The sequence below is a fragment of the Ursus americanus genome, unplaced genomic scaffold, assembly GCF_024610735.1.
Source record: "Ursus americanus isolate L20-20 unplaced genomic scaffold, mUrsAme1.1.p SCAF_65, whole genome shotgun sequence".
Classification (NCBI taxonomy): domain Eukaryota; kingdom Metazoa; phylum Chordata; class Mammalia; order Carnivora; family Ursidae; genus Ursus; species Ursus americanus.
This window is the reverse complement of record NW_028273647.1, coordinates 426,561-440,269: the sequence shown is the minus strand read 5'-3', so window position 1 is coordinate 440,269 and position 13,709 is coordinate 426,561. Positions and strand designations below refer to the sequence as shown.

General features: G+C 45.8%; 1 protein-coding gene across 25 annotated transcripts in view; it reads right to left on the bottom strand.

Annotated features, from left to right (window-relative positions):
- LOC148106761 (ral-GDS-related protein-like) overlaps positions 1–13,709 on the bottom strand; it is a 130,233-nt gene that overhangs the window by 17,456 nt on the left and 99,068 nt on the right. For 11 of the 25 annotated variants that reach the window (XM_087860451.1, XM_087860442.1, XM_087860446.1 and 8 more), the window contains 2 exons: positions 12,496–12,609; positions 12,020–12,296 (listed from right to left, as the gene is read on the bottom strand). In XM_087860451.1, the coding sequence (XP_087716577.1) occupies positions 12,497–12,609 (113 nt within the window). In that variant the 3' untranslated portion in view covers positions 12,020–12,296; position 12,496. Of the gene's footprint in view, positions 1–174; positions 7,657–7,708; positions 9,895–12,019; positions 12,297–12,488; positions 12,610–13,709 lie in introns of those variants that run through there. The other 14 variants (XM_087860447.1, XM_087860444.1, XR_015723521.1 and 11 more) reach the window with 13 other exon arrangements.

Here is a 13,709-nt window from a genome sequence, read left to right as displayed (position 1 = left end):
GAGATAGAGACAGCCAGCGAGAGAGGGAACACAAGCAGGGGGAGTGGGAGAGGAAGAAGCAAGCTCATAGCGGAGGAGCCCGATGTGGGGCTCGATCCCGTAACGCCGGGATCACGCCCTGAGCCGAAAGCAGACGCTTTAACCGCTGTGCCACCCAGGCGCCCCCAGTGTAACCTTATCTTGATTATATCTGCAAAGACCTTATTTCCAAATAAGGATACTTTCACAGGTACTGTGGGGTACAACTTTAATGTATAATTTGGGGAGACACAAAGCCACAACAAAGCTGAACAACAGATTTGAGCAGGAAAAAGACAAAAATTTGAAGATAGATTAATAGAGATCCAGTCTGATGAACAGTGAGTTAAAAAATATGGATGGGAGAAAAAAATAGCAGAGCCTCGCGGACCTGTATAATACAATAAGCATGCCAACATATGCACAAAGAAAAGTCCCCAGAAAAAGAAAAGACAGGGAATGAAATATAAAATAAGTAAAAGATAAAATAAATAAAAGAGAGGGACAGTGAAGATATGTGAAGTAACAATAGCCAAAATCTCACCAAATTTCATGAGAAACATTAATAAAAATATTCAAGAAGTTCAAAAAAGTCCAAGCAGGATAAACCCACCTCATAATAAAATTGTTCAAGGCCAAAGACAAAGAGAAAATCATGAAAGCAACTAATCATTTACAAAGGCTCCTCAATTTTATGGCTAATTTTCATCAGAAACCAGAGGCCAGAAGGCAGTGGGATGACATGAAAAGTGCCAAAAGACAGAAACTGTCAACCAAGAGCTCTGTATCTAGCAGATGTCTTTCAGTAATAAAGGAGACATTGAGACATTCCCAGATAACATTTGAGAGAACCCACTGCTTTCACAAGGCCTACAAAGAAATACTAAGGGTCCTTCAAGCTGAAATGAAAAGACAACAGAGTAACTTAATTCTACATGAAGAAATAAAGAGTTGCATAGGTTAATATACAAGAAAGTGTAAATATATAAGTATGTATATGTTGGCTAATGAATTTAAATAAAAAATATAAAAGTATGTAAGATGTGTATAATTGTAAACAATGTATTATTTTCTCCTGATTTAAAAGGCACCACCTGAAGTCAATATTATAAACATGCTGACGAGCACACAGTGTATAAAGATATAATTTGTATGACCATGGCAATAAGGGGAGGGTGTGCATTGAATCTACATGAAGGTAGTTTCTATATGCCATGGAAATTAATCTGGTATTAATCCAATTAGAATGTTATAATTTAAGGTGTTAATTATAATCTGAGGGAAGCTACTAAGAACATAACCCAGAATATATAGCAAAAGAAGCACCATGGAAATGTATTCGGTACGCTAGAACATAACATAAAAAACCGGTAATGGAGGACTATTAGAAAAGAGATGACATATACAGCCAAAAAACCAAACCAAAACAAAAAACAGATACCAATGCTAGCTGATTAGTAATTAAATATTCATGGATTATATACTCCAATTCAGAGGCAGATATTGGCAGAATGGATTTAAAAAAAACCCTATAATCTCCATTTGCTGCCTATGAGGGAGTCACGCTTTAAGTCTAAGACAGAGAGGTTGAAAATAAAAGGAAAATAAATGCTAAGCAAGTAGTAACCAAAAGAGAACGAGACTGGCTTTGATAATATAAGACAAACTTTTATGACATTTTTCTTCTAGAAAAAAAAAGGACATTTTATAATGACAAAAGGGCCCATCCTTCGAGATTATGAACGTTTTACAAGAAAACTCCAAAATACATAAAACAAACTGACAAAAATGAAGAGAAACAGACCCCTCAACAATAACAATTGGAGACTTCAATATTCAACTTCCAATAGTGAAAAGTCATTTCTTGTGATGCTCACAGGGTGGGAGGAGTAGGGGCTGAGATCCATATTTCATGGTGCAGGTACTGAAATTTAGAGATTAAGTGACTTTCTCAGAGTTGCAGCTCAACTGCAACTGAATGATGGTTCTGAGTCAGGGGATACAGACGGTTCCCTGGAGATAGAGATCCCTGATCACCTGAATACGAGATCAGGTCCTGGACACCTGAATTGAGCCCTTTCCTCACTCCCTTGCTCATATCCTCTTGCCCCAAGGTTTCTGCAGGCAGACACCTGGTATGTCAAGGAGGTGCCTGCACCAAGAGGATGGCTCAAATCCTGACCCAACTCCTGGCTCTGTGTTTCAATCCCTGACTCAAAATACATTGTCTTTCCTCCAAATGAAGAACAACCCCTGATGGAGTGGGGGGATCTGAGTATGTCTCCATCTCCCCTCACTTGCCCCCAGCACTTGATTCTATCTGCTGCCTTTCAGTGAGACTCCCTGGTGGTCAGGTGATCACCCTGAATGACCAGTAGTCTGCTTGCCTCCCAACTGGCTCAGAACCCAGGACATTCTAAACCAACTGCCCACGTGACAGTTGCCCAAAGAACTAGCTTCGTCTTCAACTGACCAAACTTGGATGATGAGCAGTTCATTAACTAGGAGAGGGGTCTGCCAGGCTGGACTTTTGTGGCTTAGTGGATGAAATCTACACACCTCCAGTGTCTCCCTGACTATCTGACCCACCCTCAGAGCAGCCACTACGGAAGGCATGGCTGAGAGCAGGAAGTAGCCACACTGGCCCTTGAGTATGCACCTTCCCTGCTCACTCCTTCCTTTCCAACATCCAGTGTCTTTTGTACAAACTACAGTCCTTCTTCTTGAATCTAATTACTGATTTTACTCCCATGCCACCTTCAATGGAGTAGTTAGTGGGGGTGATATTTGTGGCCCTACCATGTTGTTTGGTCAGATGCCCATTTCAATGTGGCTGAACCACTGTGGGCACAGCCAGCAGAACAGTGGACAGCCAGCAGATCTTCTTAAACACAAATAGTTATATTGTGAATCCCGTGTTTGAATCCCTTATGATTTTTCTTTTTATAACCTGAGCCACAATCCTAGAAAACATACTGAAAATAGAACTGTTGATATGCAGCTGAGAGAAGACCCTGGGAGCACATTCATTCATTCCTATGCTGCACTTCTGTTCTATGAGCAAAGAGGGGTATTATGATCTGTGATGGGGCTGTGATTTCATGAGGATGAGACAATGTAGAAAGGCAGCACAGCACAGGGACGGAGAGAGAGAGAGAGCATGAGAGCTGGTGTCTGGTGGCTGGTATCAACTCATGCTAGAAGACACATGTACCTGGGAAAGTTACTTAACCCCTTTGTCCCTGGTTCCCTGTTCTGCGGCATGAGGCCTATTTACTAGTATTCCCTTACGAAGCTTAATATAAGACAGTCCAGACATCACCTGGAGAAAATGACCGGTGCTGCGTAAGTGCTGTGTAAGTGTTCCAGCATTAACTGTCTGCAAGAATAAGCAAGGAATACAGGAGTGGCTGCCTCCGGAGAGGAAACTCGAACGGATACAGGGCAGGGGAGGGTGCAAGGTGACATTTCAGCCCTCACATGGGCATGATGCTTTACAGCTCATGGAGAGTATCTGTCATCATTTCCTGTCATCCCCCATCATCCTCATGGGTTATGCAGGGTAGGTGCTGTGACCCCTGTTTTGTGATTCATGGCTCTAAATTGTAGAGATTTTAAATGACGCCTGGAGTCACAAGGCTGATGACAGATCTGAGATAGGAAAGTAGTTGTTTCCTTGGGGACAGAGATCCCTGAACAACCCCCACCGCCTTCCCTGAGTCCTCCAGATCATGTGCTGGACTTCTGAACCAAGGGCTACCCTCCCTCCATTCCCCAAATTTTCCTGCCCCAAAGTTGCTGCCAGGACATAGAAGGTGCTGGAGCCAAGAGAAGGGCACATGCCTCCACCCAAACATTTCAATCTCTGACCCAAAAGCTATGATATTTTCCTGAAAGGAAGTCCCTTTAACAGGTCAGGGGGAAAATCCCTCCTCCTCCCACATCATCACACATCAGCTGCCTCAAGGCAGACCGATGGTGTGACCAGTGCTCTGCTTGACTCCTATGTGGCCCAGAGCCCAGGATTTTCCAAGCCAACTTGCACATATAACTCCTCTCTAATGAATCAGCTTGGCCTTCAAGAACCAACCCTGGATGAACCACTAGCTAATGAGGAAAGTGACCTGATGGACTGGTGCTTTGCTGGTTTAATAGATGAAGCTGACATGTCCTCCACTGTCTTCTGACCACTGATCTGAGCAATAGCCTGAGCAGGCAGAGCCTACAGTCTGAGTGTGCACTTCCCGCTCCCCAAACTCTGAAGTCTCTGTAGACTCCTCACCCTTCTCTAGACCTTGCAGTTGCAGGGAGAGAGTTTCTTCCCTCTGCCACCAAATGTTCATTCCACCAACCCAATGGCATTGTCCCTTCTCACCACTGTCCCAGGCAGCACCCAAACACCCAGTAATCCTGTTCACATCAACCAATGGAAATCACTCCATGAAATCCCAGTTTCATTCCTTTATAAAAACTCTGTGGATTTATAGACCGCTGATGTTTGGTTTTGGATCTTGACATCTACATTCAGAAGAGTTAACCTGTGATTTCCCTTTACTGTGATGTCTATTGCTAGGTGGCATCCAAATTCTCCTGATCTGATGAAAGCAGTGTAGGTGTGTTCCCTCTGCATATGTTCTCTGGAAGAGGATGTCGGAGAGTGGCATCACTTCTAAAACACTTTGTAGAAATCAGAGGAAACGATCTGTGCCTGAGTTTGTTTTGTAGAAAAAAATAGTTTTACGTTTGTTTTTTAATTGATGTTTACTTTACATATTGTAAAGTCCCCGAATCTTAAATGTCTAGCTTTATGGTTTCCTGTAATATAAATGCATCTGTTGCCAACACCAATGTGACACACAGAGCATCTCCAGGACCCTGGCAGCCTCCTATAGAAGGACTTAAGAATAATATCTAACTTATTAGGTTACATGAATAAAATCATCTACTCCATGTATAGTCTAGGCACGACGATTACACATAATTAGCTCAGAAAGAGTGTGGCAGCGTCCTTGGAAGGTAGTTATGTTGCCTGTATGTACTAGTACCACCACCCTGTCTCCGCTTTTGTGGCCGCATGCATCAGCGGTCACCCCAGTGTTTGGTTGGTTTTCCTGCGGTGCCAACAAGGAAGTTAGGGAAGCAACGGAGAACATGTGCACTCGTTTGCTTTACCATTTTCATCCCAAGTGCCCTGCACTCACATTTCCTCTTCCTGTTCTTCTTTGCCCCAATTTGCTTTGTCTTTTCCTTCTTTTGAGTCCATTACAAAAAAATTTGTTAACAGCTGAAAGGAAGACAAGAATCAGGCATAACCAGAGCCGCCCAGGGCAGGTAACCATTAAGTGGAGGATGCTGAGAGCAGATCCAGAATTCCCGGGGCCCCTCCAGCAGGGACCCTTCCGACTCCCAGCCCAGCTCCTGGCTGGGGCCATTCAGGGCTGCTCAGCAGGAGTCCGTGGTACAGACCCAGCGTAAGGGGCCAGAGCAACACTAAGAATGTGAATGAGGTAGGCTGCAGGAGGTTTTATAGACATTGATCCAAGGACCTTAAGTGCCTGTATGAGACCACATACTACAGGATGAGAATTATAAAGAGGGAATGGGGGAAGAGCTACAAAGAGGAGCTTATAGATAGCAAAAACAAAGTGAAAAGAGAGGAAAGAGGAAATAAATTGCATGCACAGTTTTGCTCCCTGCATGTAATCCTGTGCATGGATAATTGTAGGAGTGGGGAGGAGGAAGCCTTGGGAAAGGACGGGGACAGTCAGGGTTGGGGTGAGAACTTGGACCCACTGCTCCTGGCAGGATAAAGGCCGACCTGGGGATGACTCTGTCTTCCCCTCTGCAATGAGGGAATGGGTCTCTGTGATCTGCAACATATTTTTCCAGCCTTCAAATTTCATAACTGTGACCATGAATGAACTCCTGTGTCATCTTGTCCTTACAAGAAGGCAGTCACTGTCTGCATGCATTTCTGTGTGTGATGTTGCCTTCCTCAGTACTCATGACTCAGTACTCCCCTTCCACTTCTCTCCACTATTTAGTGTTCATCGTCCTTCTCCGTGTCAGCCTCTACCAGCCATGTTATTTTAAAATATGGGGACACCGGAGGAATGATCATGGGTATACTGCCACCCTCCCTCATCAATCAATTGATCAATTAACCAATCCATCCAAACCCAGGGGGCACCTGTAATGGGACTGGGGTTTTGTTGGGCCCTATGGGAGAGAATGGCAATGAGTTCCACATACTACCTGTCCTGTGCCTGGGGTAATTGCAGTTACTTGAAGATCGTTCTCAAAAAATCCCATAGGTTTCCTAGCCCCCTAGAGAGCATGAACATGAAATCAGAAGTAAGCTAACTTGTCTAAATTCCCTTAGTCTATACGTGGGGCAACAGGGGCTCTACAGCTGATGCGATCACATAAACACACACTACCTGCCAGAGTTTGCCCTGAACCTTGGAAGGACTGGGAGGGTGGGCTTTGGGCAGGCCTGGGGTAGGCATGACCAAGGTGTGGGGGGCAGGGCCAATGTGTGGCTGAGGCAGTGGGTTCTGAGAGGAGCACTGACTCCCTGCCCTGCTGCCCAGAGAGAGGTCGTGTCCTGTGGTCAATGCCAGGTGACCAGGTCAGCAGGGCTGTAAAAGCTGGTGTGTGAAATAGGCCCAGCAGCTCCTCATACAGTCCTCTAGAATCCCTGCCGGCCATGGAGGGTCTCCAGGGCAGCTGCACATGGGCCTCTTTCAGATGGAAGCACATTCACAGTTCAGACTTGGGTGAGGTATGGAGGCTGGGATGAGCTAAAGGACATTGGAGCATATGCATAATTCCAGAGGAAAGGTTCTTCAACTCACCTAGCTATGGAAGTGGCCTTTAAGGAGGAGCAAACAGGACAGGAACATAATGTTACTAGTCCTGTACGTTAAAAGGGAGAGAGTTGACCTCTCATCTACCTCCTGGCTCATGCTAGAACTTTGTATCCAGATTCAAGTGTCTGTTGGGTCGCACAGGATTACATCCATCAAGGTTAATAACAAGAAAGATACCAAAATCCCAAGAGGTGCTAATGAAACAGAACCTAAGCTTTGACATCTGGCAGTGGGAAAGAGAAGGAAGTACAGGTTTCAGGGGAAAGAATTTTTTTTTTTTAAAGATTTTATTTATTCGACAGAGATAGAGACAGCCAGCGAGAGAGGGAACACAAGCAGGGGGAGTGGGAGAGGAAGAAGCAGGCTCATAGCAGAGCAGCCTGATGTGGGGCTCGATCCCATAACGCCGGGATCACGCCCTGAGCCGAAGGCAGACGCTTAACCGCTGTGCCACCCAGGCGCCCCCATGGGAATGAATTTTTAAATAGGAAAGCAAAAATGATTGCAAACACAGCACACCTGATGCCTATGGACTCCATTCCTCTTACTAATATGTCATTAAAATATGAAATGAACAAATTAGACTTGTACATATATTTCCCTACCCCTTCTGCTTTCCTATCCACCTTCCTCAGTCTCCAGAGCAGCAGGTGCAACCCAACTGTACCCGGAACCCTCTTGCATTGCTTCCTACCTGAGTGTTGTTCCCTACCTGGAGAGTCATCCTCCTCACTACTGGAATCTTGAATGCTCTCCACAAGAAAATCTATAGACACCCAAATATGATATATAGAAACACATCAATTAGAGGGGCTCACCCTTTCCTCCTCCTCTAGTTGAGGCTGTGTGGGTCATACGGCATCAACCTGATATTTCCTGTGGGTTCTCAGAAGTTCTCTATACTTGGTGGAGTCAGAGCCCTTCAACAAGAATTGATCACAGTTACAAACCTTCGAATGAGACAGAGATGCTGAATGAATCAGCTTTCACACTCTCAGTTCTACAGGCACATTGCAGCTCTTACCTCCAAACTTACCACCGGAGATTCAAATTAGTATGCGCACATTTGAAATGTAGCTAGTGTGAGTGAGCAATGTGGTGTTATTTTAATTCGCTGAATGTTGGTGTAAAATTAATTATAAGCAGACACATGTGGCTAGAGGCTAGCACCCTGGAGAGCACAGTTCTAGAATCCAAAGATGAAAAAGAGGTCACTTGCCCTCCGCTGGTTGTTTCTTGGTTGTAGTTTGCTGGCCTGATCTGATCATTCATGTATAGGCATTTCTGGGCTCATGCACACATGACAGGCACAACTTAAGACTCTGGGACACTAAACAGTAAGGTCAACCACCAGGTCCTAGAGGAAGCGACTTACAGAAATCCCAATGTCACTGCATAGAAACAAACAAACAAACCCTAAAATATTTATGGAACCACAAAGGACCCCTAATAACCAAAACAATCTTGAGAATGAAGAACAAAGATGGAGTCCCCCCACTTCCTGACTTTAAAGCATATTACAAAGCTACGGTAATCAAACAGAATGGTACTAGTATAAAAACAGGCCGATAGACCAGTGGAACAGAGCAGAGAGCCCCCAAATAAACTCACACGTACATAGATAAATGATCTGTGACAAGGGTGCCAAGATTGCACAATGGGGAAAGTAAAGGAGGCATGGAGCGAACACTGACACTCCCTAACCCAGCTGTTTAGGAGATTTGCAACAAGGGTGATGGGCACCAAGCTAAAAGCCAAGTTTTACTTTAAATTCCTATTTGCCACTGTACCTTGGGTATGGACTTACAGGATTTGAGCATTTCTCATGGTATGGTGATGTCATAAATTACATTAAATTATCTTCCTGATTCTTAACTGCTCTGGGCCATGTACAAGCAATGACCTCAGCTATGACAGCTGTTGGCCTGCACTGTCCTACATGGGGCCTCTTAGCTCTCAGAATCAGTGGACTGACCAGGAGCATGTGGACTTTCTATGTGAGTTTCACTCTAATGACTATGCCAGAGCTGGCTGTTAAATCCATCTATAGTTGTTCTGGGTTATGTGACCATTGAGGCCACCTTATAACGTGGTCAGTGTTTGGGACATGTGTACACTTCAGTACTTTGGGAGTGTACACGGATGCTGAAACCCCCCTGCTCTGTGACTAACGATCCCGTAGCTGAGTGATAAGTGCAGATCAGTAGCACAGAGCATCAGCAACGGGGATACAGGCCTAGGTCCACACTTTGACTTTCCTCCTTAGGAGGTCAAGACCTGGGACAGTCTTTTCTGCTCTATCTCCATCTGAGGAAGGGAACATTCAACAAACTTCCAGGCACAGTTGTGGTGATGGAGGAATTCGGGATTGTATGTGAAGTGTTCAGTGGTGAGGAGATTATTTTGCAAAGTTGACATTGCATTGTTCTGTGTAAATGGGAAATACCTCCTGAGGAAACACACACATACTCAATACAATCACATTTACATTGACACCACATAGACACCCCTTAGCCCTCACACATAAACCACACAACCTAAATGACCTAGTTGTTCTGGGGCCTGTAGAACATGGTCATAGTTCTTTACTGGACAGTTGGTTTCTCCCACTACACACTCAACCTTCATTCCTAGCAAGAACCCAGAATCAGGGTGGCTCTCCAGACCAAAGCAGACAAGAAAGCCCCACCTTTTTCATCACGTAGATTATTTCTCAATGAGTGATTATAAAAAAATGGAATGCTTTTATTTCCTGTTGAATTCATCTGCAATTAAAAAAATGCAAAACACTATGAGGATGGCATCATCCTAAACACTGCTGGTACAAGTCTTTTGTTCTCTCTAAGAAACCTGATGGGAACCAGTGGTTGAGTCAGGGGCCCCAAAACAAAGAAATGAAGCAAGGTTTCTATTTTGGACGAAGTCAAGCTTACCTGGGGGAGAGATGGGACCCCTTTCTCTGCCTTGTCACTGGAAAGGTCCTCCAATGGGCACTCCAGGGGGTCTGGGGGACATGGAGTAACTGTCAGGACACCGATGGTGCTGCTCAGAAATTACTCAGGGAGCTCTGATTGATGTGGACATGGGGCAAGAGGGTATGGATGTGATTAAGAGGCAAGGTGAGCTGCTGATGTCCCATCCTCCTTGGTGTATGAATGAAGGCAAAAGAGAGGAGCAGGAAGGGAGTGAAAAACAGAGCTTTTGGCTTTCTAGCTAAGTGGAATCTAATTTATGTGAAATAATCCATCTAAACAGGGTAAACACTCAAAGATACAGACATAATGAAGAGAAGGGCCACATGCACCCCAATGTTCATAGCAGCAATGTCCACAATAGCTAAATCGTGGAAGGAGCCGAGATGCCCTTCAACAGATGACTGGATTAAGCAGATGTCCATATATACAATGGAATACTACTCAGCTATCAAAAAGAATGATTTCTCAACATTTGCTGCAACATGGACAGCACTGAAGGAGATAATGCTAAGGGAAATAAGTCAAGCAGAGAAAGACAATTATCATATGGTTTCTCTCATCTATGGAACATAAGAACTAGGAAGATTGGTAGGAGAAGAAAGGGATAAAGAAAGGGGGTAAACAGAAGGGGGAATGAAGCATGAGAGACTATGGACTCTGAGAAACAAGTTGAGGGCTTCAGAGGGGAGGGGGTTGGGGGAATGGGATAGACCGGTGATGGGTAAAAGGAGGGCACGTATTGCATGGTGCACTGGGTGTTATACGCAACTAATGAGTCATCAGACTTTACATCAGAAACCAGGGATGTACTGTATGGTGACTAACATAAAAAAAAAAAAAACATTAAAAAAAGTAATTATTGATAAGACTGTATTTATTGCCATTTGATTACTCTGGTCATCTCTTTGGTGGCATTTCCTTGATGAAACCCCCCGAATCCTCCCCTCTCATTCATCATCTTTCAAAGCTCCTGACTGGAGAAGTTCATACACCCCATGACATAATCTAAGCACAAGACTGCTGAAAAGAGCAGAGCTATCTCAGGGTCTCCAGGATCTAAGGAGTCAACCTCAGTTAGCAATTTCGGACAAGCCAGTGTAAGCGTGTGAACTGAGACCGGATGTGTAAACTGGTGAATGTTTGAGACCATGGACTTCAGAACAACATGGACTTAAAATCACCTTGACCTGCAAGGAGAGAGGGGTTTTTCTGGTCAAGGATATGGACAATTATCCTGTCACAAGAGAACCAGTCCCTGATCCATCAGGTCCGAGCCAGGGAAAAGTGGCTACCATGTATCTGACCAAGATGCGGGGGCCTTGAGGGAATTTCTGCCTTAAAAAGAACTGCATAAGGAAATGCAGGAATGCTGAAAATCCTAGCTCATAGGTCAGCATAGATGTGAATAAACCAGGCTTAGCTGTGGCCTTAAAGTACACCTCCCGTCTTTTTCCCATACACAAAACAAGCAGGAATAGGAATCCAGAGATCATTGACAAGGATCCCAGAAGGATTCCAGTCTCAGTAAATGGTGAACCTGGAGCCCTTAGAGGGAGACTGAGGATGGCAAGTCCTGCCTGCCCTCAGACTATTTGCAAATTACCTTCCTCTGGCTTTGTCCCTTCCACATGCAGGATTTGATCTCTTTACATGTTTTTCCCCACTTAGTGCTGGTGCAATTCCAGAGATTGAACTAGAAAACTACAAGTTCTCGATACTGGGTCAAAACAAAAACAAAACAAGAACACCACGTCAACAAAGGAAGCAGGAAATAGTCCACCTTCCTTTATAGTGGAAAAAAGCGGCTCCTGTCCTGGACAGGAAGCAGTTCTGGGGAGTGTGACTCTTAAAGACTCCCACTTTCAGTGGTTGTTGCTATTTCTGTGGAAGTACCTTCAACCTCTAAATCTCAGGAGTTCTGAGGGGCTGCCTTTGCTGTTTGCCCAAATTTATTGTACTGAAATGAACCTGTCCTCTGAGTAAAGGGGATTTGGGGGTACCCTCCAGTAGCTAGGGAGGAGGACTGGCTCTTCTCCTTCCTCCCACATACAATAGCTGATGACGCTTTAAGATTCCTTAGTTCAGGAATGAATATGAGAGTCTATATCTTCTACGTTACTGTAGGAAGTAAAAGAACAAACCACACTCTCGGGCTCTAAAAGAAAAAAGGGCTTTAATATAATAATATTTGAATTTACCACTTACTATTTAAGAGAATAAATATTGCCCCCCGTCAAATAACTAAATAGATGGGAGGAAGGGATGTGGAGCACATGGGGCGGATGCACCGCAAATCCCCAGCTGCTGAGGAATCCCTGCAGGGCCACTGGACACTTGCTCAGCCCTGAGGTTGACTGCGGCCAGTTCTTCTCCTTCTTGAGTGCTACTGACCAGCTAGGACCGGGACTCCAGCTGGCAGGACAGGGTGTAGCTAAGGACAGAGGGACACCTGTGAGTTGCCCAGGAGCTTCCATTTAAGAGTCCCTGCCAGTGCTTGCCCACAGCTGGAGTCAGGCGCCCCGGCAACAAGGCCTGAGGCTGCCCAGGGAAGGAGGATCCCAGGAGTGGCCAGCAGAAAGAGTCCACCCCGAACCTCACCGACCCAGCTCCTGATGGGCCTCACCTCTCACCTCACTGAGAGACTCCATAGCCTGGAACCAGGCCCAAAAAGGATCCTCGGGCTCTAGGGTGTAATTCTTGGCAGCCACCTGGAGCAGCATGATGTCCGTCATGACTTGGTATTCCTGAGCAGAGAGAGAAGCACAGGATGTATAGGGAGCCTGGGGTGGGGGTGGGGGTAGCTGCAGGGCCTGGTGAGGGTTGAGCAATGGGAGAGGGGAACTGTCCCGGGTCCTGGCACACATGGCCACCCTCCTGCCTGCAGATTCATCCAATCCCAACCTGTTCTCAGAGGTGAGTATAAATAGCCCTTCCTACGGGAAGCTATCCTTGATGGCATTCCTCTATCCCCACTTACTAACTAGATGGGTCTTCCACTTCTTTATTATCAAACTATCCCAGTAAACGTGAGACGGAGGGGATGGAGCCAAGCAATGTTCTTCCCAGGGACATCTCTGAGGCCTACTCCCTACCCTTTCCTACAGGAAGTGACACACAACCTTATTCTTTTTCTGGTGGTTGATCTCACATCTTTGGAAAGCAGAGAGCCAAAGTCCATCAGAAGGAGCCCCCTGGCTATTACTAGCACCTTACACCCACACCTTCTAATGCTGCGTTAAGGCCAAGACACATTTGTGGGCTCTGCAAACACTGATAATGGGACTGGGATCTAGGCAAGGCTCTGGGGTCCAGAGAAAGGACACGGGGCAGATGGACTGGCTACAGATCGGGACACTGTAGCACTACCCTCTCGGAAGACAGTAGGGGAGGCCGAAGCCTCAGGCAGGAAGGGGCTGCTGCGGCTACTGAGGTGCTTGCTGATGTGGAGGGTCCTGACTTCATTCTCCCCCCACGGGCAACCTCACCAGGGGAGGCTGAGGTCCAGTCAGACAGACTTCACGCAGCTTTGCCTTCAGGAAGCTCTGCTGCTTCACCAGTCTTCGGCACCGGGAGCCGTGTCCTAAGTGCAGCGTCCCTTCACTTATCACTGAGATGGGCAAGAGACCCCAGCTCACAAGGGCAACTGTGAGGCTGTCATGAGGGGAGGTTTGCCGAGTCCTGAGAGCTCAGGGCTCAGTACAGGGGCGCTCTGCTCCCAAACCTCCGGATTCTGGTCCCTCCCCCACAATCCTCAGGCTCACCCACCTCCAGATAGTCCTCCATTGCAATATCCAGCATCACCAATTCAGTGAGGAAAGTGCCAAGTTAGGGGACAACACCCTGT